The following is a 27,966-nucleotide window of genomic DNA, read 5'->3' as shown; positions in this document are numbered from 1 at the left end:
TGCAGCATAAATGGCTGCCCACTGCTCCGGGTGTGTGTTCACAGTGTGTGTGTGTGTGTGTGTGTGTGTTCACTGCTCTGTGTGTGTGCACTTCGGATGGGTTAAATGTAGAGCACAAATTCTGAGTATGCGTCACCATTCTTGGCTGAATGTCACTTCACTCACTCACTTCACTCACTTCACTCACTAAAAGCAAGTATAGAAGGTTCCCTTTAAAATCATTTAAGTTGTCAATTACTAAAGCTTTTTTTTACATCTTGTGAATGTTGTTGATTATAATGTGAGAACTTGAGTTTAATGGTGAGGACGTTTTATTAATTCTTTAGAGTTTCAAAGATTTAATCGTGCCAGTTTAATTTGTATTCGTTTATTGTTTTAGGCAAATTAGGCCTAAATAATGGGAATGAAATTATACAGTGGTTCACATTTAAACATGCAACAATTTCTTAATCAGTTTACAGACAAATGTCTTTTCCCCAATAAGTTATGTCAAAATAAAGGACAGGTAACGAATAACAAAAATGCATGTTGTTTTATTAAAGAAAAAAAATATATTTATATTTAAAATGTAAATTAAAATATAGGCATGATATATTAAAATATTGACATTTTGAATATTAATCCATGTAGCCAACCCCCTTAAATAGGCTACCACTTTTAAAGCTCCGATACTAAGTAAACCACAATTTCTTTTGAATAATATAACGCATAATTAATATAATATAAATAATACTGCACACCTTTTAAATGTGTAAAATCTAAAATATGGTTTAATACCATGTAGCTTAGAAAATATAAGCACAGACTGAGGCACAGGCTTGACATTTATCCTGCTTGAGTTCGTTCTAAGAAATGCACATAACTTCATAAATACCAAACTTTCATCTGTGAATGTTTAATATTAAATATATTAAATATTTAAACTATAGTGTTTTTCTTTCATTTTCCGTGACTGAAGCAGTCAAATGTAACACATCAACGAGGCAAAACTGACGTCTATTTGCGAAAATGTGATTTGATGCGCTTGTTTGATAACTTGTGGTTAAAGCGCCACTCAGCGGTCAAAAGCTGCAAATGCACTTTACAGACGCCGCCGCGGGTAAAAGAGGCGTTTTCGATGTCTACTTAGTGTATATAGTTCTGGATGTTTCGGAGACAATGATTCTAAAGTAAGTTTAAACATCATTAAATACAAACACAAGTTTGAATGAAATGTTGACTAAAAATTATTTTATTATAAACTAATGTGAACTTTAACATTTTACATTTTTGTCATTTTCATAGGCCAACAGTAGGGAGTGCAAATGCACCTCCTAAAATCGCTTATGCATACAGAGAATTTTGGAGACCACTGCAATCAGAGTTGGAGCTTGGCAATAGCAGCACAGTTTAAACAATATCAAATAAAACTGAACACAAAACATTTTGTTTTACTTTGTATTGGTATAGTGGTCAATAGTAATGACCCTCTTTACAAAATGACTGACAGAGTCTTCTGATTGGCTAAACTAAGCATCTGACTGTGGCCACAGCTTTTGTATTCAGTTTACAGAGTCTAGGGCTGTCACAGATGCAAGATTTCGCTTACTTTTGCTCTTAAAATGTCTTCAGCTGCTCTGTGTAACTCTTCATGTCTTGCACAATCAACACCGACTTCCTCCAGCTAAAGGAGAAAACTTTGACCATTGATTATAGTCAACAAAAAATCTGAACTACTGAAGTCCTATTGCATCACACCAGTGAAACTGAGGGCCAAGATCATGTAATGTAATTTAATTAGATTTTTATTTTTATTTTAATTTTTTACTAATTTAATTTGATTTAAAAAAAAAGTGTATTTTTTTTTTATTTATTTTTTTTTTTATTTTTTTGCCAAAACTGCATTTTGTATTTAATTGGGTTATCTTTGTGTAATATAAAAAATTGTTTGATTTGTTTGATCTTTTAAGTGTGACAAATATGCAAATATATATATATATATATATATATATATATATATATATATATATATATATATATATATATATATATATATATATATATATATATAATAAAAACAAAACAGGAAGGGGAAAAAAACCTTTTGGCACTGTAAATGTATGAATTTGACGTACAAGATTAAAACAGTCAAGGGTCCTGCAAGCTTCATCCGATCAAAACCAATTAACAGACGATGATCCCATGAGACGATACCACCTGCAACTGCAAATGTGGACACAAAACCTGAAAGACAGCATATTTTGGTGTTACTAAACCATACTGACGTATCTTTAGAGAGTAAACGAAATTGTATGTTGTCTCAGTCAGAATAAGGTATTTTATTAAATCAAATATTTCAAATTAGTAAAATATATTTAGTTAACATATATTTGATGTACAATAACCATCATTTCCCTATAGTCTTATATAGTCCTAGTGCGGCATTTAGAAAAACAATGACATAAAAATATAATGACACTTTTCTGTTGTTGCTTTTAAAGCCAAGCCTCAAATAATGTTAAACTAAAAACGAAAAAATAATTTAAATGTGTAAGCAAATTAAAAACTAACCTTGCAAACCTTCTATTTTAATGTTTTTTTTTTAATTCAGTGAATGACACATCAAGAGGTCTTTCATATTTACATGATCAAATTAACATTAGCTGACAGAGTAAAAAGAAAAGAGACAAAAATAAATGTACATAAATGTCAATGTTTTCAGAGCATTACATGTTTTCAGTGCTTTTTTTGTTTGTTCCAAGAGATTGACGTACAATTTAAAGTCTACCTTGAGACCACTTCTTCTTATGCATATGATATTTTACTAATAAAATTAATGTAAAAATGTTGTTCTTTACAATTAAAAGAATTTTATTTCAAATTGAATACAAAATCATACATTCCATTTTTCTGTTAATATAGAATTCCAAATCCTTTCAAAATAATCTTGATTAAATACAATGAGAAAAAAAAAAGGAAGCAAAGTAATTTCTTTTTCGTGACCACAAAATTCAACCTTCATAACCTACTGTAAGCTGTGACGTCCAAACGTACTGCTGAGCGACGCGTTGTCGTCACGAGAAGACGCCCAGGCACGTCGCGCGCGCGGCAGCGGAGCACTGCGGGGGACAGCGGCTGTTGCTCGGGGATGATGTAATGTTGCTCCGGATGGCGGTGTGCGCCAGGCTCTGCGGAGCGGGACAGTCGCGGCGCTGCAGGCGGCGGCAGAGGCACAGCCAGCCGCATCGGGACAGCGACTCTGACATGGACATGGACGAGGAGGAGGAAGAGGAGAGGGTCGTGGGCAAACCGAAAGACGAGTCCGATTGCGGCAGCAGCTGTCACAGCAGCGGAGCCGGTGTCCTCGGGCCGCCGCGCCCGCAGTCACTGCTGGATCTTCCGCCGGAGCTCCTGGTGGAGATCTTCTCCTCTCTGCCCGGCGCTGCGCTGCCCAACCTGGCGCTGGTGTGCAAGAAATTCAGGCAGATCCTGAACACGGAAACGATCTGGAGGAGGAGATGTACCGAGGGTAATGTAATAATGGCTGCTACACAGCAAACAACACACAGCGGCCTTCTGTTTACACTCGATACTGATATGATATGACACCGACTCAAACACTATCATAACGTTATCATATAGGCCGATATATATATATATATTAATATATATATATTAATTAGTGCTGTCAAAAGATTAATCGCGATTAACCGCATCCAAAATAAATTGCTATTGGAAATATATGTTCTGTGTATTTTTATTATGTACATTTTTAAGAGACAAGAGACTAACAGTGCATTCAGGCTAACATTTTTTACCTAACATGTTTCCTGGGAATCGAACCCACAACCTTACGCTGCTCAAACAATGCTCTACCACTGAGCCACAGGAACATACAATCATATAGTAAATATATTTATATTCATATAAATTACTACAAATAAGTATATATATATATATATATATGTATGTATGTATGTATGTATATATATATATATATATATATATATATATATATTTATATATATATATATATATATATATATATATATATATATATATTTATATATTTGGGCTGGGACTCGATTAAAAAAATTAATCTAATTAATTAGAGGCTTTGTAATTAATTAATCGAAATTAGTCGCATTTTAATTGCATATAAATATTTGACCTGAGAACAGTGAGAAGTAATTTTTTTCACATGGATTTATAGTATACCATTGAATAATGACTGAATACATAAGCTTAAGCAACAAAATATTGTTTATTTTTGTTCAACCAAGTCTAGCAGACCAGTGCAATTTTTGCCATGAAGAGTAGCAATAGCATATTTAGAAACAATTTAGAAATATTACATTTCAGAAATTCAGGAAGCTTGTAGGTGCTGGAACCTTCTGTAAAGAGTTTAAGTAAAACACAATACTGTCAATTACATTCAGAACATTGGAAACACTGACTATTAGAAAACATCTCTCTGTTGCTTCAGAGGCCATAACATACTAAGTCCAACTCTCAATGACCTTGGCCAAAACAATAAAGAGTTCAACATAAACTGTTGCACCAACAAAATAATACATAGTTCAACATAAAGTGTAAAGTCCTCGCTAGCTGCTATATGTTTTGCGTTGAGGTGATACTTGAGGCTCGATGTGCTGCGGTGATATGCGAACGCTAGTTGGTGCTTCAGTATAATCAGTCTGCCAAAACTCATCCAGTGAGAAACGTTCCGCGGTGCAAAAATAAGTTATTAAAAACGCGGGAATTTTTTTTTTCTGTAATTAATTAATCTTAGTTAACGCGTTATTTTTTGTGTAATTAATTAATCTCAATTAACGCGTTAAAGTCCCGGGCCTAATATATATATATATATATATATATATATATAAACGTAAGACATTTTTCTTAAGTATATACATGCATGTATGTGTGTGTACATACTATACACAGTACACATACATATATAATGTAGACAAAAACTTAATTTGGATGTGATTAATCATTTGAAATCACTAAATATAATATATTATTATATAATTATATATATATATATGTATGTGTGTGTGTGTGTGTGTGTGTGTGTGTGTGTGTGTATGTACATGTTAATATATATGATTTGCATGTAGAATTTATGTGTAAATATGTGACGATGGACCACAAATCAGGAATCGGAGGGTTAAAAAAACCTCTAAATATTGCGAAAATCGCCTTTAAAGTTGTCCAAATTAAGTTCTTAGCAATGCATGTAACTTATAAAAAAAAATTATATTATATATTTACAGTAGGAAATGTACTCAATATTTAATGGAACATGATCTTTACTTAATATCCTAATGATTTTGACATAAAAGAAAAAGCGATAATTTTGACCAATGCAATCTATTATTTATTGCTACAAATAAACCTCTGCTACTTATCACTGCTTTTGTGCTACAGAGTCACAAATAGCTTTATTTTGTGTTTGCTGATAAACTCATTTTGACAAGTGTTTTTAAAAATAATAATATGTACATGTCTTATTTAATGTTTATATATATATATATATATATATATATATATATTAGGGGTGTGACGGTTCGCTGAAAAAAACCTCACCCCACATGGTTCGGCACGCGCTGGGAACGCGGTTCAACTTAAATCTGACAAAGCATCTGTAATATGGTTTGCTGTAAATTAGGGTTCAGCTAATCTGGCTTCCCAGACATTACAACTATATTCCAATATGAATAATCTATACCGACATCACCCGGGTGAGACCTGAATAGCACACGTTAATATGTGTTTAAACTAAACTCATTTAAGCTTTGTCAGTTGACAGGAGCTCGCGCGCGCAGTGAGAAGATTTGTGCGTGCACTCATCCGAAGCGTAAATATTAAGTTCTCTCTGAAGTATTGTGTTTAAAAGGACAAATTCAGATAAAAATTATGTCAAAATGCCCGTTTTTGTAAGTATCCTACAGTATAGCAGACATAGTCAGCTGAATGTAGGCCTGCTGTATCAGTGCATTCTCTTAAAGTGACAGTCTTTATATTAATAGAAACAACAACAACAAAGAAATCAGTCACTGCTCTTGATTAAAAAGCTTTCGTAACTTTAATAAAGAATAATCTTTAATTTATACAGTGCAATATGCAATGCTGTTTTACATTTGATTACTTTATTCAATTTCTGTACCTAAAAACTAATACTGGACCCCCCTAAACAAAAAACTGAAAATCACTGTTTATTTTTTTTATCTTTACCCTATTGTATTTATTTGTGCTGTTGCTTGTAGTTGGATAGAATATTCTTTTTTATTTATTAGAAAATGTACTTTTTCCATAAACTTAGCACATACCGAACTGTATCGAAACCGTGACTCTAAAACCGTGAAACAAACCGAACTGTGAAAAAGCTGAACCATTCCACCCCTATTATATATATAATATATAATAATATAATATTCTCTTCTCCCTTTTATATAATGATTGAGGTGTGTACACTCACATGTGATCATTCATAGAATCATATGATGTTTGATGTATGATGAACACCGAATACATTTGATTTCTTCTTTTCATAACCTCCTCCTTGTTCTTGATCTCTGATGTTTAGCTGTTAAAGTTGCCTGAGGTTTAGTGCTCTGGTGATTGATTCATGCACTTTAAACCAGAAATGAACTGTGTCTTAAAACCTATTGACCTGTAACTTAAATGGACATAAAACAACAATATTTTTAGGCATCATAGGCATGCATTTAAAATCCTTAAAAGGCTGTGTAGATGGACAGATCAAAAGATTTTCAGATGCAATAGTAGCAAAAAATGAACATGCATTTGAGCTAATGTTTGCCTGTCAGTGTGTTGCTGCGGAGTGAAATACGTTACTTGAACTTTCTGGTGCATAAATCCAGGGATTGGCCAAAAAGCTGATAGCATGTCATTTATGTGGGCCATGAGGGGGTCGTTTGCCTTATCTCAGGATTAAGATCTGTTTAACAGGCTTCAGCACCACTGCAGCAATAGAATCAAGTGGAAAACACAGAAAACTTGCCTGTTGTGATCAGCTTAAAGGTCGGCACAGAAACTGTTAGCATACGGTTTTATACTGAATTGAAAGATACTAAAGACACATCATTTAGTACTGAGTACACTGTACTGTGCTCGCGCAGTTTGGCATGAGTTTTTCTCTTCTTGCAGAATTCGGTATGAGAGATGACCTGCGGAAGATGGAGATCGTGGGCATGTCGAGCCGAGATCTGTATGTGAAACGTAAGTAAATCTACTGTAACCTCAGAAGTCACCAATTGTGGCAGTTCAAGTGATTTTAAATAATGAAATATGATACCCAGTTGGGATTTTTTAAAGTAATAGTTCACCCACCAATGAACATCTGCTCACCCTCAGGCCATCTGAGATGTAGATGAGTTTGTTTCTTCATCTGAACAGATTTGGTAATATTTAGCGATATATCACTTGTTCACCAATAGATCCTCTGCAGTGAATGGGTGCCGTCAGAATGAGAGTCCAAACAGCTGATAAAAACATCAAAGCAAATAAACACCCCTCCAGTCCAATGATGTTTGAGAAACAAAACTTTCATTAAGAGCTTGTTTTGTGATGGTTGTGCATGAGTCCCTTATAAAAAATTATATTTCAACCAAATAAGACAAATTTGGCCATCTTCATTGTGTTCAAAAGTTTTCACCCCCAGCTCTTATTGCATCTTGTTTCCTTCTGGAGCATCAGTGAATGTTTCAATGTTTTTTAATTGTTGTGTTTGAGTCCCTCAAATGTCCTCAGTGTGATAAGATGTATCTCAAAATCATAAAGTCACTGCTGGAAATGGTTCAAATATGCAAAGATGCTGGAAAACTGAAGAATCTGCAGGACCTTAAAGATTTTTCTGAAGAACGCTGCTCAGTTTAACTGTTCAGAACAAACAAGGGACTCATGCACAACCATCACAAAACAGAAGGACAGTCGAGGATCATCAGGTAACAGAACACAGTACTAAGAACCAAGGGTTCCCAAACTTTTGAATGGGGTTATTTTAATAATTTCAGCATTTTTTTTTGTCTTGTGGACTAAATGTTAATATCTTTTATGCACAATATCTTACTCAGGACAGTACTAAATAAAAAATAACATGCATTTAGTATGATCTCTCTTATTTTTTGAAAAGTACTCATATTTTCACAGATTCTGCAAGGGGTGCCCAAACTGTACATCTGAAATGTATTTTATAACGTTTTGTTAATTGTATACCTTGAGTAATTTATTCTGAGATTGCTATGAGAATAGCCTTTTGATGTTTTTGTGGCAATAAAAATAAGTGAATAAATGAATAAATAAATCATCTTGTAATCCATAATAACGCTTCCTCCAGTTAAAAAGTCCATCTCTTGTTGTCCTCTCATGTTAAAATCCACCAACATAATCATTTTGAACTGTTTTGGACTATTTTTTTAGTTTGTGGATGGTGCTTGATCTGTGCAGATTTCTCTCCTTATTCAGATGAAATGATTTGAAGTCTTTATGGATTTGTTTCTTCCAAACACACATCTTTTTTTCTTCACAAAACATTAATTGCTCGACTGGAGTGGTGTGGATTATTGTGATGTTTTATCAGTTGTTTGGACTCCCATTCTGACGGCACCCATTCACTGCAGGGCATCCATTACTGAGCAAGTGATGAACCGCTAAATTTCTCCAAATCATTTTTGGGTGAGCTATTCTTTAAAGCTATTCAATAAAGTTTTGGCTTTATTGTAATTACCAAAAATGCTTTTTAATAGTTTTAGTGAGCTGTAAAAATCCTGATCAGCCCATGTATATCACATCTAGTGTGTCCCATCTCTTTAAATGTCCTTTATACTTTTCAACTGTAAAATCAGATGTGTTTGTTAATGTAATGCTGTCGCTTCACCCCATTACATGTCATTTTCTCAGTGCATTTTACATTTACTTCAGCTCTCAATAGACATTTTATGTGCATTTAACAGTTTGTCCGTAGAGTATCAATGTTTGTTTCAACCAAAAATATTTCAGCAGGTGAAAACATAGTGTTTATAGAGAAAGATTCCTCAGAAGTCAGTGCAACATTTGTGTATAATCCAGTTGATTTAAAAATGTGGATATGCAACATAAAGTAAATATTATCCTCCGAAGTGACAGACGAACACTTATCACCCTCCCAGCCCTGTACACGTTCATTGTGAGTGTGCTTCTCACTCTGCCTTGTGGCTCTCTCCTCTTCCTGTGGCGCGCTCACCTGCGTACATGTCCAGGTGTGAACCCGCAGGTGAAGTCGGGACGCTTTATGAAGCTCCTCCCTGATTATGAGCACATGGACTATCGGGACGTGTACACACACTGTATGTACTGGCCGTGTGTGTGAAGGCTTCGTGCTGGAGCCCAGTCACTGCTTGTCAAGCTGCTGGCTGAAGATGCTCTTTGCTACTGACGCACTGTTCCAGGTTCATTGAGTTCAAGTAGAGCTGTCGAACATGGTATAAATTAAGACCATATAGTTAGATTTATATTATCGCAGATGTTACTGACTCGTTCCTTAATTTACAAAAAAAACAAGCAAATTGTAAATGGTAAACAATGTGCGGAAAGATAAAAGTAAATATTGTTTTAAAATTGTGATAGTGTAATATATTACAGTACAATAAAATAACAATTAAGTCTCTGTAAAGCTGCAAGCCTAGTAACAGAATATGCAAATATATATTTTGCACAATATGGATCCAGAAAGCCAATTTAGACGACTCTAGATTTCAAATAACAGATTTTTGTATGGAAACGACAAAAACTTCTGCTGTAAATAAGGAATGAGTTCAAATGATTTTCTTTTAGGGATTTATGAGTGTTGGTACTTTGGTTATTTAATTGTACAGATTTTTAAATTTAGAATATCTTTGATATCATCTAGATAATCTTTATATTAATAATTTAATAACACTTTGATTATTTAGAAAATCTCAATATCTGTTTTTCAGACTGTACATCTTTGTTGTGATGCCTAAATTTACTTGTGACATTTAAAATGTTTTTATTATTTAATTGATTTGAAGAATATTATTTACAAATATTTATATTATATTATATTATGTGTGTGTGTAAAAATCTTAGAATGTATTAAAAAATTAAGTTTAGGTGGTTTGTCGATTTGATTAGTTTTAGCCATTTTAGTACTTTGACTTCAGTTCATTTATTTTAAAGCTACCTTTCAGTTTATTGGTTGATTTTTTATTTATTATCTAGAATCGTATTGTTTCAGCTTTATTTTTAATAACCAAAAAGTAGTAAAATAGTTTTAGTTCCAAAATAACTCGTTTCTAAATCACTACGTTGTGTCACAGATTCTTAACTTATTATGAACGTGGAACATTCCTCTAAGGCTGAATCCCAAGCTGCATAGTTCTTCTACACTATAAAAGTGTTAACTGGTGCATACTTTTGATGTACTTTTCTATGCATTATCTAGCAAGAAACCACATGTAGGAAAGTGTGTTGTTATTACCTTCATCCATTTTTGATCCATTCGTACATCATTCATCTAGCTGAATTCATTATATTATTACATTATTTACATTTTGTCTTGGCATCACATTCCTTCTGTAGCACAAGGATTTGTGGGTAATATAAGGCACAAGCAGATGTTATTCTACTGGAAGTAATTCAGGAAGGTTTGCAAAATACTGCAATTTGGAACGCATGGATGCTAATTATTTAGTTGGCTAAGTATGCAAATTGGGACACAGCCTTGGTTTGGGACAGACTGATGTGACAGCGGCGTAAGGGCAGCTTCTGCCAGGCGTGAGCATGCCTGTGTGTCCAGCATGATTGTGTGTGACTGACACAGGCTGACAAGGGTGCAGACGTCTGTAGATACACTAACATCAGCTGACTGTGTGAGATGCAGATGAGTAAAGGTGACCAGACGTGGGGGAATATTAGCTCCAAGTTGTTGCATGGCAGATAAGTTGCATATACTCACACACTCCATGTGCATTCATGAGTTCATGCCCAATGCCGAAAGTGATATAATCCCATCTAATGTTCTTGGTTCTGGGTTTGTTATGTGTGTTGTGTGGTGTTTTAAGGTCATGTGCTTGTTTTGCAGTGTTATATCCTTATAGAAACATCCTGGGCCTCTGGCAGCCTGATATCGGGCCCTATGGAGGACTGCTGAATGTGGTGGTAAGATCACACAGAAAAAGCAACAAAGAATGATAACAAATGCAAAATGATAGCTGATACTGGTGGAAAATGACACGTGTGAATTGTCACAAAACACTTATGTATTGAGAAGATGATTATGGCGATGAATATCATTAAATTAGCACAGTACAGATGTAATGGGACGTAATACTATGCAATAAAAATGTTAAAATAATGTTTTATTTATTTATAGATATTTTGACAATGGATGACAAAATTACATGACAACATATATATCTTTTTTAACAGACATTTCAGAATGAACCCAACTCTAATGTAATATTGTGAACCAGTAAAAAAATAAAATAAACATATGCTGTTTATTTTAGTACATACCATATATTAGCTAAAAAGCTTTAACGCTGCTAGCTAATAGCGTTATATAATATCTTCTAGCATACAGTAGCTAACTGCAATTAAACTTGTTTTGCTCTTAATTATTAGGGCCGAGCACCAATGGTGTGAATACCCTCTTGGAATTGCTCCGTTTATTATTTTTATTTTCTAATTGTTCTTCAGATTTTAAAAGGTTAATAACCCTAACCCTAACCCTAGGGTCAGGAGTCAAACTCTCTAACCACTAGGCCACGACTTCCCTGAAATATATAGCTGCCCACTGCTCCGGGTGTGTGTGTTCAGGGTGTGTGTGTTTACTTAGATGGGTTAAATGCAGAGCACCGATTCTGAGTATGGGTTACCATACTTGACAAATGTCACAACTTTCACTTTTTATTCTATATCACTTTCAATTCATTTTAATAGTTTAAAATTTCAGTTTAATCATGACAAATGTGTAATTACATGACAGTATATTTCAGTATGAAGTGTATTAAAGTTTATTATAATTGATTTTCGGTATAGTCAGCAGTAAACAATCTATATTTACCATGAAATTGCATTTAAAGATCTACTTAGGTAGGACAGAAATATCACCCAAATGGTCTCCCAAAAATTTAAATCACCCCACGATGTGCTCACACTCAAGCCATCGGAGGTGTATATGACTTTCTTCTTTCAGGCAAATACAAACAGAGTTATATTGAACGTTAAAAATGGCAGTGAATGGAAATTGAAGTCCAATAAAGTGCATGAATCTATCATAGTAAGTGCTCCACACGGCTCCGAGGGGTTAATACGGAACTTTTGAAGTGAAAACAAATGTGTTTGTGTTAGAAAAATATCCATATTTAAAACTTTATAAACTGTAATCTCTAGCTTCTGCTAACTTTCGTACGCTCGTTCATGAGAGAGTGGCGTTCCAGTGGAAGACATTGGCGTAGGCTAAGCTCCGGCGAGAATATGCTAACCGAGTTTAGTTTACATCAGAGGTAAAAAACGGTCTCCTCTTGGCCTATATCGAAATCCTCTGACAGTTTTCTTTTCAAATTCTCACTTTACACTTATATTATACCAGTGTTTTGTTTTGCTCTCTCCTCTGAGCTCCCGTCTCCGTTGCTTGCCTATTATACCTATTTTTAAGTATATTTTTCTGTAATAAGTAAAAGTATGCTAAAGTGTGCTTGTTTGCACGTTAGCATCTAGCTAGTGTTAGTATCTAGCTGAATTTATTATCGAGTTTATACCTGCTTCATTGTTTTGGGAAATTGTGTGCGAACTGGAATTCACCCGGTGGCTTGTTAAACATACAACTTAAAAAGAAATCGAAATCAGATTCAGCATATTTAAGACACGCAATAAATGAACAATTATACTGTATTTCAAATGTGCAACTCTTTTTTGCTTTGGTGGTTATTTTAGGTTGACGGGCTGTTCATCATAGGCTGGATGTATTTACCGCCCCATGATCCCCGTGTGGAGGACCCCATGCGTAGACGGCCGCTCTTCCGCATTCATATGTGGGAGAAAAACAAAGCCATGGTAGAATGCATGTATGGACACAAGGGCCCTCATAAAGGAGACATCCAGGTAAATCTGACAGATTTCTACCACAATGGCTCCATGTGTCATTATATTCTACAAGATATTTACCATTTTCTTCTTCTTTCCAGACTGTGAAGAAAGATGAATTTTCCACCAAATGCAACCAGACCGATCACCATCGAATGCCTGGAGGAAGGCAAGAGGTAGGAAAGCAGACTCCTTAAAGGGATAGTTCACCCAAAAATTACAATTCTGTCATAAATTATTCACCCTCATGACGTATCACATATGTGAACAATGCATGTATGCAGAAACGTTGTTTACGTTCAGATCAAAGCATAAACATAAACAAACGTATCTGCGTACATATGTTGCATACGTTGTTTACGTATGTGATACTCTCCAAAATGGTGCTATAGGATGATGTGGTGGAGACGAATTGTTGAATAAAACCATTATTATCCTTTTCTCTGCACACAAATTATTCTCTTAGCTTCCCAAAATTATGGTTGAACCCCTCTACTATTTAAAAGATGTCCTTACTACATTTCTGGACCTTGATCATGGTGTTATCATTGCTGTCTATGGAGGGTCAGAGAGCTCTCGGATTTCATCAAAAATATCTTAAACTGTGTTCTGAAGATGAACGAAGGTCTCACAGGTTTGGAACGACTTGAGGATGAGTTATTCATGACTGAATTGTTATTCCTGGGTGCACTATCCCTTTAAGAGATTTTGAGGTAAACCGTGGCTCTCCTGTAGTTCCTGGATGTACACTGAGCCCCGTGTGTTTGTGCAGGAGTTCAGAACGTGGTTGGAGGATGAATGGGGAAGAACACTGGAGGACATTTTCCACGAGCACATGCAGGAGTTGATCCTCATGAAGTTCATTTACACCAGCCAATACGAGTAAGTGTCCTACATCGCCCCTTCTCACCCAGAATTGCGGTATCAATGTTTAATCAATGTTTGATTCGTCTGGTGCCAGGTGTGTTCTTACCGTGTGTTTCCTGGTTTCAGTAATTGCCTGACGTACCGGCGGATTTATCTGCCCCCGTGCCTCCCGTCAGACCTGCTGAAGCCGGGCCTCTTCAAAGGGACGTACGGCAGTCACGGCCTGGAGATCATCATGCTGAGCTTCCACGGCTCCAAGGCCAAAGTCACCAAACTTACCGTGAGTCTGACACTTTCGAAAATATGGACTGGAGCCCTTCGATCCTCAGGAAAACATGACATACTGCAAACCTTTACTATGTGAGGCAACACATACTGTCAGACTTTCCAGTCCGGTGTGATATCTGCAGTAAATGACAAGGAAAAGTTGTGTTTTCTTAATTGTATTGTAATTGTCCTGTCACTAAGTTTCTGGTCCTTTCATTGAATTAGCATGTTTTCATATGAAAAAAAGCATAATTGAATCATTAGAATAACTCTAATAATTCCTTGTGGCTCTAATAATTCTTTGGGGACTATATATCAATACACATATATTTAAGAAAAACATGTTACATTTACATATTAAATATATTTATATATGATATAAATTATATGAGTATACATATATACTTAAAATAAATTATACAAAATAAATTATACAAGTAAACTTTACATTTTTTATTTAAAAAGTATTGTAGCTCATAGTTTAAATAGTTTGTAATAATAAAATTAATAGTAGTTATTATTATTACTAATATTAATAGCATATTATATTTGGACAAAATAAATAAAACATTTAAAAACACTTAAAAAAAAGATTTGTTAGTATTTATTAAAATACTGTTCTGTATACACAAAATACACACATTTATTTAAAAACATTACATTTAAAACTATTATTATTATTATTCATTTCTATGAATGGCTTACGGTGTAAACAATCCTAATTAAAAACAATTTAGTTATTTGTGTGTGTGTGTGTGTGTGTAAAAGAAGATAAAACAAATACATTTTAATGTTTTTCTTTTATTTAAATGTTTTTTATAATATATAAATATTAGGGATGCACGATAATATCGGCACAATATCGGTATCGGTATCGGATAGGGCTGCAACTAACGATTATTTTGATAATCGATTAATCTGTCGATTATTTTTACGATTAATCGATTAATCGGTTTATGTACTTATATATTTTAGTTTTTTCCATTTTTTCCCCGAGTAAATTATTAATAAAGGGTCTTTATCATTCAGCAGCATAGATTTTTAAGAGATTTTAACCATTTTGCATTGTCATATCCTCATCAAAAATATACCTGGAGTTGTTTTATTATGTTAGTAATCCTTTGTCGAACTCTTCTGCAATCAAAACACTGACCCATACTCTAGCAAAATTCACAAGGAGATTTAAAATATTGTTTTCACCATGGCAGTCCTTAGAGCTCCTAAAGTAGTTTAACATCCCAAACAAAGCTTAAGGAATCTTTGAGAACATATTTTCAAGAAGTATAAGGATAAAACAGAATAAAATTGCAGTGCATTGTATTTTATTATTTACTGGAAAAAGCTTTATAGCTTATGCTGTGAAATTGTAAACAATCCTTCGAAAAAAAAGTGCCAATGGCATGAAACCTGAATGGAACTCACAATTTAAAGTAAAATCCATCAGAAGGTTGTCCAGAAAAAAAAAATTGGGACACACACAAAAAATCTGCTGTGTGAAAAAGAGCAGTGAATACTTAGAAAAGAAGTGCATTTTAAATATACTCAAACATTTACCTCTCTCATTCAGTCATAATTAGGCTGCAAGTCTGAATTATGAACTGGTAAACGACAAACTGATCACATAACATGTTTGTAAAGCTTTAAATGTTAACTGTTAAAAAGCAATGTTATCAGCTTTTACGACTAAACATTTGCAAACAACCTTGTACTGGAGAATCTGCACAAATAAAATTCTTAGGGGCCGTTCACATATCGCACCTAAAAACGCGTGGAAAACGCTAGTCGCGCCGCTTTCTCCTTCTTTCCAAAGCGCTCGGGCAGAAGCGCCCCTGAGGCGTCTGCCTTTGCTAAGCAACCATGACGTGCTCTCTCCATGACGTGCCCTCTCCATGAAGACCCGGAAATTTCAGCAAAGGATAAATGGATGCGGTGTGGACGCGCCTGGAAAAACGGGCGCATCGCACCGCGTGCGTGTCGCGACCGCGTCGCTTCCATTATGAGAGTGCATACTGCGCGCCTACATTGGAAATAACGAACTTGAGCTCGCAAAAGACACGATATGTGAACGGCCCCTTAAACAGTTCAGTAGTGCAGAGTTTACAGGTTAGTCTTCATTTTGAAGGCTCAAAGTAAAGTACTCCCACTTCCCGCTGAATGCTGCAGAGACGCTGTTCGGGAAGCACGTGACATAAAACGAGGCCAGCTATTGGCTATTCGCTACTTCACCTGCTGTACTGGCTGAGTAAAACCTCCGGTGGCTCATTACTGCCACACTTTGGTCACCGCAGATTTGAAATATGCACGAAATGAGCCGCTTATGGCAAATAAAATTTATTTAGCGACGAATCGATTACTAAATTAGTTGACAACTATTTTAATAATCGATTTTAATCGATTAAATCGATTCGTTGTTTCAGCTCTAGTATCGGATATGAATATTTCTGCCGATGAGCCAAACCGATATTCTCCAAGTGAAATAATTGACCTGTTTTTCAGATGTGAATGTCTGTCTACATTTGTAAAATAATAAATTTATGGTAGAATCAGTACAGAAGAGATACATGGATTTCTCTTCAGTAAAATTAAAGTTTAAATATATCAGTATATATTTGTATATATATCGATATCGGCATCGGCCAAAATTATTTTGAAAATATCGGCATATCGAATATCGGCCAAAATCCAATATCGTGCATCCCTAATAAATATTGCTGTATTGTAGTTTACAGTTTTAGTAGTTTATTATTCAAATTATTCAAATTCATTGTATATTTTGGAATTTGACAAAATAAATAAAATACATTAATATACATGAAATGATATAATTTGTTAGTATATATAAAAATTAAAATGTGTATACAAAATAATTTTAGTAAATTATTATCGAAAATAGATTCTTATATCATAGTATATAATTGTAATAATTATACATACAAAGCAAATACAAGCAATGTATTTTGGCACATGATTTTTGTCATTTAATGTTTTTCCATATTGTCTCTGAACAGAATAATATAATAAATAAATTAACACATTTTCAACTCCACATTTACACAAACTTTACATTTATTTAAAAGTAAAAGTTCAAATGAAGGTTCCAACAACGCCTATAGTATGTGTGATTTAGCGTGTTCATCAGCTCATTTGTTTGTTTTTAGGGTGACCCCAATGTCCCAGCAGGTCAGCTGACGTTAGAAATTGACCTGAACCGGCCGCTGCGTCTGCCGGACCTGGAGCACCAGCGGAGCATGGAAGAGCTCTCTCGTCTGGTGCTGGGGGTGCACGAGGAGGTCCAGAGGGGTCTACAGGCCCAGGACGCCCCACCAGAGCCTGCAGAGGCAGCAGAGGGCTCAGATACGGCTCCCCCTGCTGGAGTGGAGGACGTGGAGCTGGGAGCTGCTGCCTGCAGCTCTGCATCTGAAGCGCAGCCGTTTGTGCTGCCTCTGGGAGTCATGGCCCGTAATGAAGTGTATCCTCGCACCTGCAAGATGTGGTGAGTCTGATCATTTTTACAGTATTTATTTTTATTATATTAATAATACTTGATTATAATTTCTAAAATAGGCATAAGTTAATTATTTTAAATACATTTCTGAATTTAATTTGTTAAAACTGAATAATTTTATATATTTGTTTTGTCTCTATAATATTAGATATAATTAATGAAAATTATATATTTTTATACAGAAATAATAGACAGCAGTTAATGTAATTATTAATTAATTTATTTTAATTATTAATTATTATATTTTATAAAATATTGATGTATTTTTTATATATATTTTATGCCTATTAATATTAAATTGCATTTATTACATATATAAAAAAGACAAGAAAATTATTTAAAATGTGACATGCAATAATAAATAGATTTTAAAAAGTTATAACATTGTATTTTATATAAATATAAATTTGTATTTTTATTAAAATGAGCTTAAGTTTATGTAGGTATATAATTTATATGTAACTTAGAAATAAATATATAATATATTAAACAATATTAAATACACTTCTTGTAATCATTTTAAATGTTCATATATACTATAGATACCTTATAAAATCGACATGGAAAATCATTTAAATTACTGTTGTTTTTTTACTTAAATTGTAAAGTGTGTGTGTATGTGTGTGTGTGTGTGTGTAATTGTGTTTTATTATTCTAACTTAAATATATATTGATATAAAAGGAATATGCAGTGCACTTTAAAATTCTTTAAAATATAATACAAAATATATATATATAATATATACAATATATAAAATATATTTACATTTTTCTTTAAATTAATGAAAAAAAAATTGCTAACACTTTATTTGAAGGTATTCTTGTTACACGTTACATGTACTATTATAATAACAATAAATGATGCAGTAACCCTAAACCAAACCCTTCACCTAACCCTAACCATATAGTAAGTACATGTAGTTGATTCATATTACTCAGCACTTAAATGTAGAATTACACTGTATAAAGGACACCTTCAAATAAAGTGTTAGTTTGTTTGATTATAATCTTTATGTGTTTCAGTTTTTATGGAACAGGCCTGATCGCCGGCCACGGCTTCACGAGTCCAGAGCGCACGCCGGGGCTGTTCATCCTGTTCGATGACGACCGCTTTGGCTTCATCTGGCTGGAGCTCAAGTCCTTCAGTCTGTACAGTCGGCTGACCGACCAGCTGTCCCACGCTCAGGCCCCCAGCATGGAGCGCTTCGAGGCCATGCTCCGCAACATGCAGTCATGGACATCCTGATAGCAAACCTCACACTACCTTTCTCATCAGGCACATCCTCTGCTGACACACACACACACACACACACACACACTTCTGCTCGCATCCGCACAGGTGTATTTAAGCCACATGCCCATACAGTATTTATATCAGGCCTTTCTTATCAGCTTTTTAATTAATTTATTTTTGTAACCTGGAAATGGCGATGAAGACGACAACAATGTGAACATCCGCATATAAATAATCTTAGAAGTGTTTGTCCTCAGTGTGGCAACATCTGCGGTTGCTTTTAAATGATTTTATTCAGTTTATTTCTTTAGTTATATTAGAAGTCCACACCATATTTGGAAAGACTTCCATTTTTTTTTCCGCCAGTGTTCACTGAAAACCAATGACTTCCAGCCGCTTTGTCACTGCAAATGTTGTCAGTTTTATCACATCCTTTAACATTTACACTACAAAAAAGACAAATTTTCTTATTTAAAGGAACAGTTCACACAAACATCAAAGTTTGATGAAGACTCTCCCCCTCAGGTCATTTAAGATGTAGAAGAGTTTGTTTCTTCATCAGATGCCGAGACATTTAGAATTGCATCACTTGTTCACCAGTGGATCCTCTGCAGTGAATGGGTGCCGTCAGAATCAGAGTCCAAACAGCTGATGGTTTAAAAAATAATGGATTTATTTCTTAAAAACGCGCAGCTTTTCACTTCACCAGATGTTAACTGATGGACTGTAGTGGTGTGGATTACTGGTGCATTATTGTCATGTTTTTATCAGCTGTATTGGACTCTCATTCTGACGGCACCCATTCACATTCACAGCTAAATTTCTTCCAATCTGTTCTGATGACGAAACAAACTCATCTACATCTCGAAATGGCCTGAGGGCGAGTCAGTTTTCAGCAAATCTAAATTTTTTGCTAAATTTTCCTTGAATTTAAAGCTATCATACTGTTAAATTTCCAAGCGAATAGCTAATTGGTTAGCCAGCCGACTTCACGACCACGACGACTGTCTCATGTTCACATGATAGTGATTCTGTTCCTCTAGCTGTGCAGCTCTCTTCCAAGTGCTCTTCCCTTCGCAGCGTACACGTTTATCGGAGGCAGAATTACTCCGGCTATACTTTTGTATTTGACTGCAGCATTACTAGCATTTAAAAAAAGGGGAAAAATAAGTATAATGTAAAGTGAACATATATGTAAATGCATTGAAAGTATTTAAACATGTATCAATACATTCAGCTTTGTTTTAGGGATGATTGTATATTGATCGATGAACTAATTTAAGTATATCGCCTGTGTTTACTTGTTTAAAGTGTAATATTCTGGTAGAAATGGCTGTTTTCGTGGACTGATATCCTACAACTATTGATATTATTCCCAATAAGATGTCATTTCAGCAGTTTATATTGGCTCTTATCAGGCTTTGTGCATCTAATAACTCAAAGTCTACCCTGCTGACTTCAGTTTCTCACTTCCCAATGAATTAAATCAAGTTTTTTTTCTGATATTTTACCCGGTGTGTGCAAAGTTCCCCCAGTATCCCATCACAGTCCTGCACAGCTCTTCCTCTTCCTTTGTGAAAGGAGCTGAAAGATTGAACCATTAAATGATGATTCAGTGGTTATTTGAAACCCTTTCAGAGTAGTTCAGTGTCAGTGGAGGATGTGTTTGTGATGAAGTGTTTTACCGGTTGCTCTGAGGTGGGCTTGAGCGAAGCAGGTGCCCTGGATGAAGAAGAGTTCATCTGCGTGGTCAACACCAACAAAGCTGGGCCTGTTCTTCTGGATCATACTGGGAGGATGCTGGAACTCGTACAGGTAAACCGGCGCCCCTGAAGCTACAGCCACAACAATGATAGGATTTAAAGAGATAGTTCACCCAAAAAAAAAAATAATTATCTGCTCATACTCAAACCTGTGTGAGTTTCTGTTGCACACAATGAAGATATTTTGAAGAATGTTATTAATCAAGCAGTTTCTGGTAGCCACTGACTGAAAAATAAAAACAATGGAAGTCAATGGCTACCGTCAACTGTTGTCACACGAGGGTTGAGTAAATGACCGTTTTTATTTTTCTTGGATGAACAATGCCTTTAAAGGTGCCATATGTAAAAATTGAGGTAAAAATATCCAAAAAAAATGACCTACACGCATCAAAAGAATGAGAAGAAATAAGGGCGATGATGTCATTAAAAAAATGTCAAGTTATAGTGCTGCAGAGATATCAACCTTAATTAGCATTAGCATTACTAGCCCCGGCCCGACAGGTGTCGTAATACCAGTTTCGGCCATGGGAGGCGGTATGCGGGCAACATAACCACCAGCCAACCTGCAATACACTAATAACTCGCACGGCTTGTGGGCGTGTACTTGAACCTGATGTCAATCATGTGGAAAGTACAGCTCAGTACTTCATTTCAGTTCAGGGAAGGGAGAGAAAGGATGTCTCAAGCCCTTGGCAAGAGACCACCACCCGCTACAGGGAAACAACCGCGCTCGGAATCACAAATCAAATCCGATAAGAAAAGGAGCTGAACCAGAGTACACATGGTTCATGTTTGTGTTTGTGTATCGAAGGCTGTTCGATAAACGTGCTAATGTTAGCGATTGCTAACCGTAGCTGCGTTTGATAATTAGCTAGCTATAACTTACCTATTTATAACTAACCGGCTCTGTCTAGTCTGTTGGTCTCCGTGTCCTCTTTGCTACGTGGTTTTTCTGTGCGTGAGAAAATTGATGTGTGGCGTGAAAGCGTTTGAAAAGAGTCAATTGTGTGTGTCTCACGGTGAATGCTTGAGAGTTGGCAGCTCTGGTTACGTTGGTTGGCGCTAGCATTGATCAGCTGTCTGATGTTGACCGATGATGTTGACAGAATGCTGTCTGTCAAATTAATTTAATTCAAATCGTGTGTATATACATCTCACAATGTAATATGAACAAAAAGAATAGGAACATATTCACTGGTAAAGGTGAAGGGGAGTAGCTTGAAGGGTTGAGGGCTGTAGGGTTGTTGTGAAGATGGGGGCGGAGCATAGAGACTATGCCGTTTCTCGTTTGTTACTCTAGAGTAGACCAATTCAATTTATTGAGGCATACTGCCCCCCCATCTGGTATGGAATGTGGAGAATGACTTGATTTTTTTGCCAGACATGACAGATGGCACCTTTAAACTCCAAGAGTATTTCACTGTGATTTTGAAGAGCAAAGCGATCATGTAAAAAAAAAAGCACAATAGACCTGTTTTTATTTCTTTCTAATATCAATATATCACATTTTTTTCATAATTCAACATTTTGAATATTTTTCTGTATTGATATATTTTAAGGTGTAATTTATTCCCGTGTTGTAAAGCTTTATTTCCAGCATCATTCCTCAAGTCTACAGTGTCATATGATCCTTCAGAAATCAGTCTAATATGCTCATGCGGTTAATTTATTATTGGTTCTCAGTTATTATTTGTATTATCAAGGTTTAAAACCGTTTTTGCTGCTTAATAATTTGGTGGTAAGCTTTGATTTGAAATAAAACATTGCATCGTTGTGAAGCGGAGGACACAGAAGAGCAACGCAGCATACAGTGATATAGAGAGACACTGAGGAGACCGATGACAAAGGAATTATTGAATAAAGTTGTTATTTTCATTTTCTTTGCTTACAAAGTGTTCCTGTCGCTTCATTTAACCCAGACTGCACGTTTGATGGCAGAAGGAATATTCTGGCGACGACCTTTTATACAGTATTGTTCAAAATAATAGCAGTACAATGTGACTAACCAGAATAATCAAGGTTTTTAGTATATTTTTTATTGCTACGTGGCAAACAAGTTACCAGTAGGTTCAGTAGATTGTCAGAAAACAAACAAGACCCAGCATTCATGATATGCACGCTCTTAAGGCTGTGCAATTGGGCAATTAGTTGAAAGGGATGTGTTCAAAAAAATAGCAGTGTCTACCTTTGACTGTACAAACTCAAAACTATTTTGTACAAACATTTTTTTGGGGGGGGATTTAGCAATCCTGTGAATCACTAAACTAATATTTAGTTGTATGACCACAGTTTTTTAAAACTGCTTGACATCTGTGTGGCATGGAGTCAACCAACTTGTGGCACCTCTCAGCTGTTATTCCACTCCATGATTCTTTAACAACATTCCACAATTCATTCACATTTCTTGGTTTTGCTTCAGAAACAGCATTTTTGATATCACCCCACAAGTTCTCAATTGGATTAAGGTCTGGAGATTGGGCTGGCCACTCCATAACATTAATTTTGTTGGTTTGGAACCAAGACTTTGCCCGTTTACTAGTGTGTTTTGGGTCATTGTCTTGTTGAAACAACCATTTCAAGGGCATGTCCTCTTCAGCATAGGGCAACATGACCTCTTCAAGTATTTTAACATATGCAAACTGATCCATGATCCCTGGTATGCGATAAATAGGCCCAACACCATAGTAGGAGAAACATGCCCATATCATGATGCTTGCACCTCCATGCTTCACTGTCTTCACTGTGTACTGTGGCTTGAATTCAGAGTTTGGGGGTCGTCTCACAAACTGCCTGTGGCCCTTGGACCCAAAAAGAACAATTTTACTCTCATCAGTCCACAAATGTTCCTCCATTTCTCTTTAGGCCAGTTGATGTGTTCTTTGGCAAATTGTAACCTCTTCTGCACATGCCTTTTTTTTAACAGAGGGACTTTGCAGGGGATTCTTGAAAATAGATTAGCTTCACACAGACGTCTTCTAACTGTCACAGTACTTACAGGTAACTCCAGACTGTCTTTGATCATCCTGGAGGTGATCATTGGCTGAGCCTTTGCCATTCTGGTTATTCTTCTATCCATTTTGATGGTTGTCTTCCGTTTTCTTCCACGTCTCTCTGGTTTTGCTCTCCATTTTAAGGCATTGGAGATCATTTTAGCTGAACAGCCTATCATTTTTTGCACCTCTTTATAGGTTTTCCCCTCTCTAATCAACTTTTTAATCAAAGTACGCTGTTCTTCTGAACAATGTCTTGAACGACCCATTTTCCTCAGCTTTCAAATGCATGTTCAACAAGTGTTGGCTTCATCCTTAAATAGGGGCCACCTGATTCACACCTGTTTCTTCACAAAATTGATGACCTCAGTGATCGAATGCCACACTGCTATTTTTTTGAACACACCCCTTTCAACTAATTCAACTAATTGCCCAATTGCACAGCCTTAAGAGCGTGCATATCATGAATGCTGGGTCTCATTTGTTTTCTGAGAATCTACTGAACCTACTGGTAACTTGTTTGCCACGTAGCAATAAAAAAATATACGAAAAACCTTGATTATTCTGGTTAGTCACATTGTACTGCTATTATTTTGAACAATACTGTACCTTTTCTGGACCTTGACACTGTTATTTATTTGGCAGTCTATGGGACAGTCACAAGCATCCAGGTTTTCATCCAAAATATCTTAAATTGTATTCTGAAGACAAAGCTTTTATGGGTTTGGAACGACATGGGGGTTTTCATTTTTAGGGTGTAGTATCCCTTTAATGCTGAATGAAAGTGATATTTATTTATTATAACTTTAACAATATTAATGTTATAACTGCATTTTGCCTTGGTGAGCATTTAAGATAATTTTAGTAATTATTCCAAACGTTTTACCTGAAGTGTATATATCATTTTAGGCTAAAATTAATATTTAATAGACGTTTATATATTTAGAATTAAAAGTTATTTTTAAACCCTTCTTCCCAAACAGTTGCAATGGACCAATATGAATAACTGGCTGCGTCTCACCGCTGTGGTATTTTGCCAGTTGGAGGGCAGGGATGTTGAACAACACGTCTCCCATCATCTCTCTGTAAATGTCTCGGACTCGAATGGGATCTCTTGTGTCGCCCAGGTACTCGTTGGCCACCAGATCAATGATCCATCGATCCCTGGGCTGATGGGAATATCAGTCAAAGCACACAGGATTCAAAGAAAAACACATGTAAGCTAATGTAAATGTACATTGTGTTGAGTTGTGACTTACATCAGGATACGTGAGGGTCAGGCCCTTCATGACTTGCTCTTTATTCATCCCATCAATCCATCCTTTACCCCCAAAATACTATGGAGGAAAAACATTAGCATCAAAAATATTAAACCAAATATGTGAATATGCTGTAAATGTGTCAATGACAGTAAAACAACATCTTCGATTCTAAGTGAGTTTAGAGCGTGATATTAAATATAATAATAAATATAATTTGTACTCACTGCAGGCAGTAAAAAGCCAAACTCATCATCAGTGATTCCAGTGATGAGAGGAACTTTACTGAACTCTTGTTTCTGAACGATATCTTCTACAGGTTTGGGAAGGAAATAGGAATCCAGAGCGAGACTGAAGTGCATCATCGCAAACTAGAAACATAATAAAATAGGCTATATTGTAGATATACTCTAAAAGCACTTATATAATAGGTCTACATAAAACATGCTTTATATTGAAGCATTATACCTTGTGAAAAATAAGTGTGCTTAATTGCAGTGAATGTGCACATAAAAGTGTATTTAAAAAAATAATTATACTTGCAGATAATACTATAAATGATATAAAAGGGCACTTAAATATGCCAGTTGCATTTTCATACAGCATTTTCATTTAAATGTACCTAACCTTCAGTTCATACTTTAAAATATATCACATTTACATTTAATTTAGCACTCGCTTTTATCTAAAGGAGGAAAACAACAAGCAGTTTACCATAAGCAGTCAAATAAACACCTGTAATGCAAAGCATCACACATAGTTTATTATTTTTGTAATAATTACTTGTGCTGAAATATTAATGGCTTACTTTTAAAAAAGAATTTCACACCTGATTAGAGCATTGCAGAACTTCCTCCTCGGACCAGCGCATGATGCAGTCGACGATCTTCGATGAGCTGCTGCTGTCACAGTTGCATATTTTGGCTGCGTTCTGAAATGAGCATCAACATGAGAACGTGGTTAAAGGGGGAGTGAAATGCTATTTCATGCATACTGAGTTTTTTACACTGTTAAAGAGTTGGATTCCCATGCTAAACATGGACAAAGTTTCAAAAATTAAGTTGTACATTTGAAGGTTTGTCACAAATTTCGGAAAGTTTTTTTTTCGAGTATGGCTCTGTGTGAAGTTAGATGGAGCGGAATTTCTTTATATGGGTCCTGAGGGCACGTCTGCCGGAAGAGCGCGCTACCGTATAGCAGAGCACTGAGAGGCTGAGCACAGACATTCACTGATCAGAGCGAGAGCGTCGCGAAATGTCACAAAAGAAGTGTGTTTTTGGTTCCCAGGGCAAGACAACCCTGCACAGATTACCAAAAAAAAAAAAAACAGCATTAAGGGACCAGTGGATGGAGTTTATTTTTACAGAGCATCAATGGAGTTGTGCAAGTGTTTGTGTTTGTGTTTGTCACGATCGTGTGTTGGAACCGCATGCGGTGGAAAAAACTGCTTCAAATATCTCTGTGTTATTAACTTAGCTATCGGCGCGTAAGCACATCAAGTAAACAACATGCGATGTTGTCATCAAACTGCACTTTCCACATGTACAGCTTAAAAAAAAAAAAAAAAAAGACGACAAAGTGGAACTTAGTCATTTTCCAAACCCGCTAAGCAAATATATACAGTTTCAGTACATACCACATAGAGACATCATTGCTGATGCTGCTCTTGTGTGGTGGCCAGAAGGAACCAGTCCATCACAACGCAGCACAGTCACCTGAAGCACCATGGATAGCACCATCAGAGGACACAAGTTATGGGTGAACAGGGGTGTTCAGGACCAAGGACAGCTCTAACACAGGTGTGCAGCGTTCCCCTCTGGCAGGCTGCCTCAGCTGCAGGCTGTTGGGCCCAATTAGTAATCACATAAAGGTGAACAAAGCCACAGTAGAGGGAGAAGAAGGGGGAAGTGGACAGACTCAGTGTTGGATGCATTCAAGCCCAGCCAGCCCAGCCAGCCCAGCCAGCCCAGCCAGCCCAACTAGCCCAACTATCCTCTTGAAGATAGAGGCTTAATCAACGGCGTGAGTACAGCGAATCTCCTTGACTAATCCTACACCTCTTCTGCCTCTCTTCCAGAAATAAACTGATACAGAAAGAAGCAACCTGAGAGAGAAGAAGTACTTAAGTTCAAGTTTTTTCCCCTTTACCCAGAACCCTGATTTATGACAAATAAAGAACTTTAAGTTTGCTCCAGCGACAGTCAGTCGAATCAATCAGGTGAATGATTAATTTTAAACCCCAGAGCTAACCCTCTCAGCCTGTGTGTGAAGATTACATGTGGTGGAGAATGCGGGCATGAGTTGAGCCTCGCCTGGGATTCGGACAGTGAAGAGAAACGCTAAGAAAATGGAGGAAGCCCTAACCGCCATTCTGCAGGCCAAAACGACCCTGAATGCAGCAGTCACAGAGCTCTGCCGAAGGACTGAGGCACACAGTAGGAGGCCCCAAGATTATCTGACCAAAATGACGAGAGAAGATGATGTTGAAACCTATCTCGAACCTTTTTGAAAAAACTGCCCAAAGAGAGAGATGGCCCAGGGCAGACTGGGCGAACCTGCTACTCCCTCTGCTAACTGGGGAAGCCCAGAAGGCCTGCCGTGACCTCACCGTTCATGAGGCTACAAGCTATGAAGTGGTCAAGAGGTCAATCCTGGCCCAATATGGGCTCAGCCTGCCTGCCAAGGCCCAGCGTGTCCATAGCTGGGAATACCGTTCATCACTTCCAGCACGGGCCCAAGTAACCACGTTAGCCCGCATGGTGAGAAGCTGGCTGGACGAAGGAGAAGGGCCATCTGCGGTAGAAAGGGTGGTAATTAGGGCTGTACGATATTGGGAAAAAATGACATTGCGATATTTTATTTTTTTGCGATATATATTGCAATATTTTTTCTTACAAACAAATGGGGTGAGTACACTTACATTCTCATTTTAAATGATTTAAACATCGACACCATCGTGTCAATTGATTAATATGCGCGAGGGAGA

General features: G+C 36.2%; 2 protein-coding genes across 3 annotated transcripts in view; one reads left to right on the top strand and one right to left on the bottom strand.

Annotated features, from left to right (window-relative positions):
* The first annotated feature begins 3,060 nt into the window (after window positions 1-3,060).
* LOC113043555 (F-box only protein 31-like) lies at window positions 3,061-19,417 on the top strand. Of its 2 annotated transcripts, XM_026203005.1 has the most exons (10): window positions 3,061-3,508; window positions 7,156-7,227; window positions 9,246-9,332; window positions 11,090-11,166; window positions 12,946-13,113; window positions 13,197-13,271; window positions 13,868-13,977; window positions 14,089-14,242; window positions 17,388-17,722; window positions 18,758-19,417. In XM_026203005.1, the coding sequence occupies exons 1-10, from the start codon at window positions 3,136-3,138 to the stop codon at window positions 18,978-18,980; spliced, it is 1,674 nt and encodes a 557-aa protein (XP_026058790.1). In that variant the 5' UTR covers window positions 3,061-3,135; the 3' UTR covers window positions 18,981-19,417. The 2 variants fall into 2 exon arrangements, with proteins under 2 accessions (XP_026058790.1, XP_026058791.1); XM_026203006.1 differs by lacking the exon at window positions 9,246-9,332 and having other exon boundaries at window positions 3,063-3,508.
* A 996-nt stretch (window positions 19,418-20,413) lies between these two features.
* Window positions 20,414-27,966, bottom strand: part of LOC113043554 (fatty acyl-CoA hydrolase precursor, medium chain-like) — a 30,475-nt gene continuing 22,922 nt past the window's right edge. The window contains exons 19-24 of the mRNA XM_026203004.1: window positions 25,810-25,911; window positions 25,208-25,351; window positions 24,981-25,058; window positions 24,743-24,890; window positions 20,654-20,803; window positions 20,414-20,552 (exon numbers count right to left, since the gene is read on the bottom strand). Coding sequence (XP_026058789.1) covers window positions 20,476-20,552; window positions 20,654-20,803; window positions 24,743-24,890; window positions 24,981-25,058; window positions 25,208-25,351; window positions 25,810-25,911 — 699 coding nt within the window. The 3' untranslated portion in view covers window positions 20,414-20,475. The remainder of the gene's footprint in view (window positions 20,553-20,653; window positions 20,804-24,742; window positions 24,891-24,980; window positions 25,059-25,207; window positions 25,352-25,809; window positions 25,912-27,966) is intronic.

Source organism: Carassius auratus, chromosome 25, assembly GCF_003368295.1.
Source record: "Carassius auratus strain Wakin chromosome 25, ASM336829v1, whole genome shotgun sequence".
In the NCBI taxonomy this organism is placed as follows: domain Eukaryota; kingdom Metazoa; phylum Chordata; class Actinopteri; order Cypriniformes; family Cyprinidae; genus Carassius; species Carassius auratus.
The sequence above is the reverse complement of the archived record's forward strand: the minus strand, read 5'-3'. Positions and strand labels throughout refer to the sequence as shown.

Excerpts from the sequence above, each read along its gene's own strand:
- LOC113043555 (XM_026203005.1), top strand. The coding sequence starts at position 3,136 with ATGTTGCTCCGGATGGCGGTGTGCGCCAGGCTCTGCGGAGCGGGACAG. Across the intron at positions 9,333-11,089 it reads TCGGGACGTGTACACACACT|TGTTATATCCTTATAGAAAC; the intron begins GTATGTACTGGC and ends CTTGTTTTGCAG. Across the intron at positions 17,723-18,757 it reads CCTCGCACCTGCAAGATGTG|TTTTTATGGAACAGGCCTGA; the intron begins GTGAGTCTGATC and ends TATGTGTTTCAG.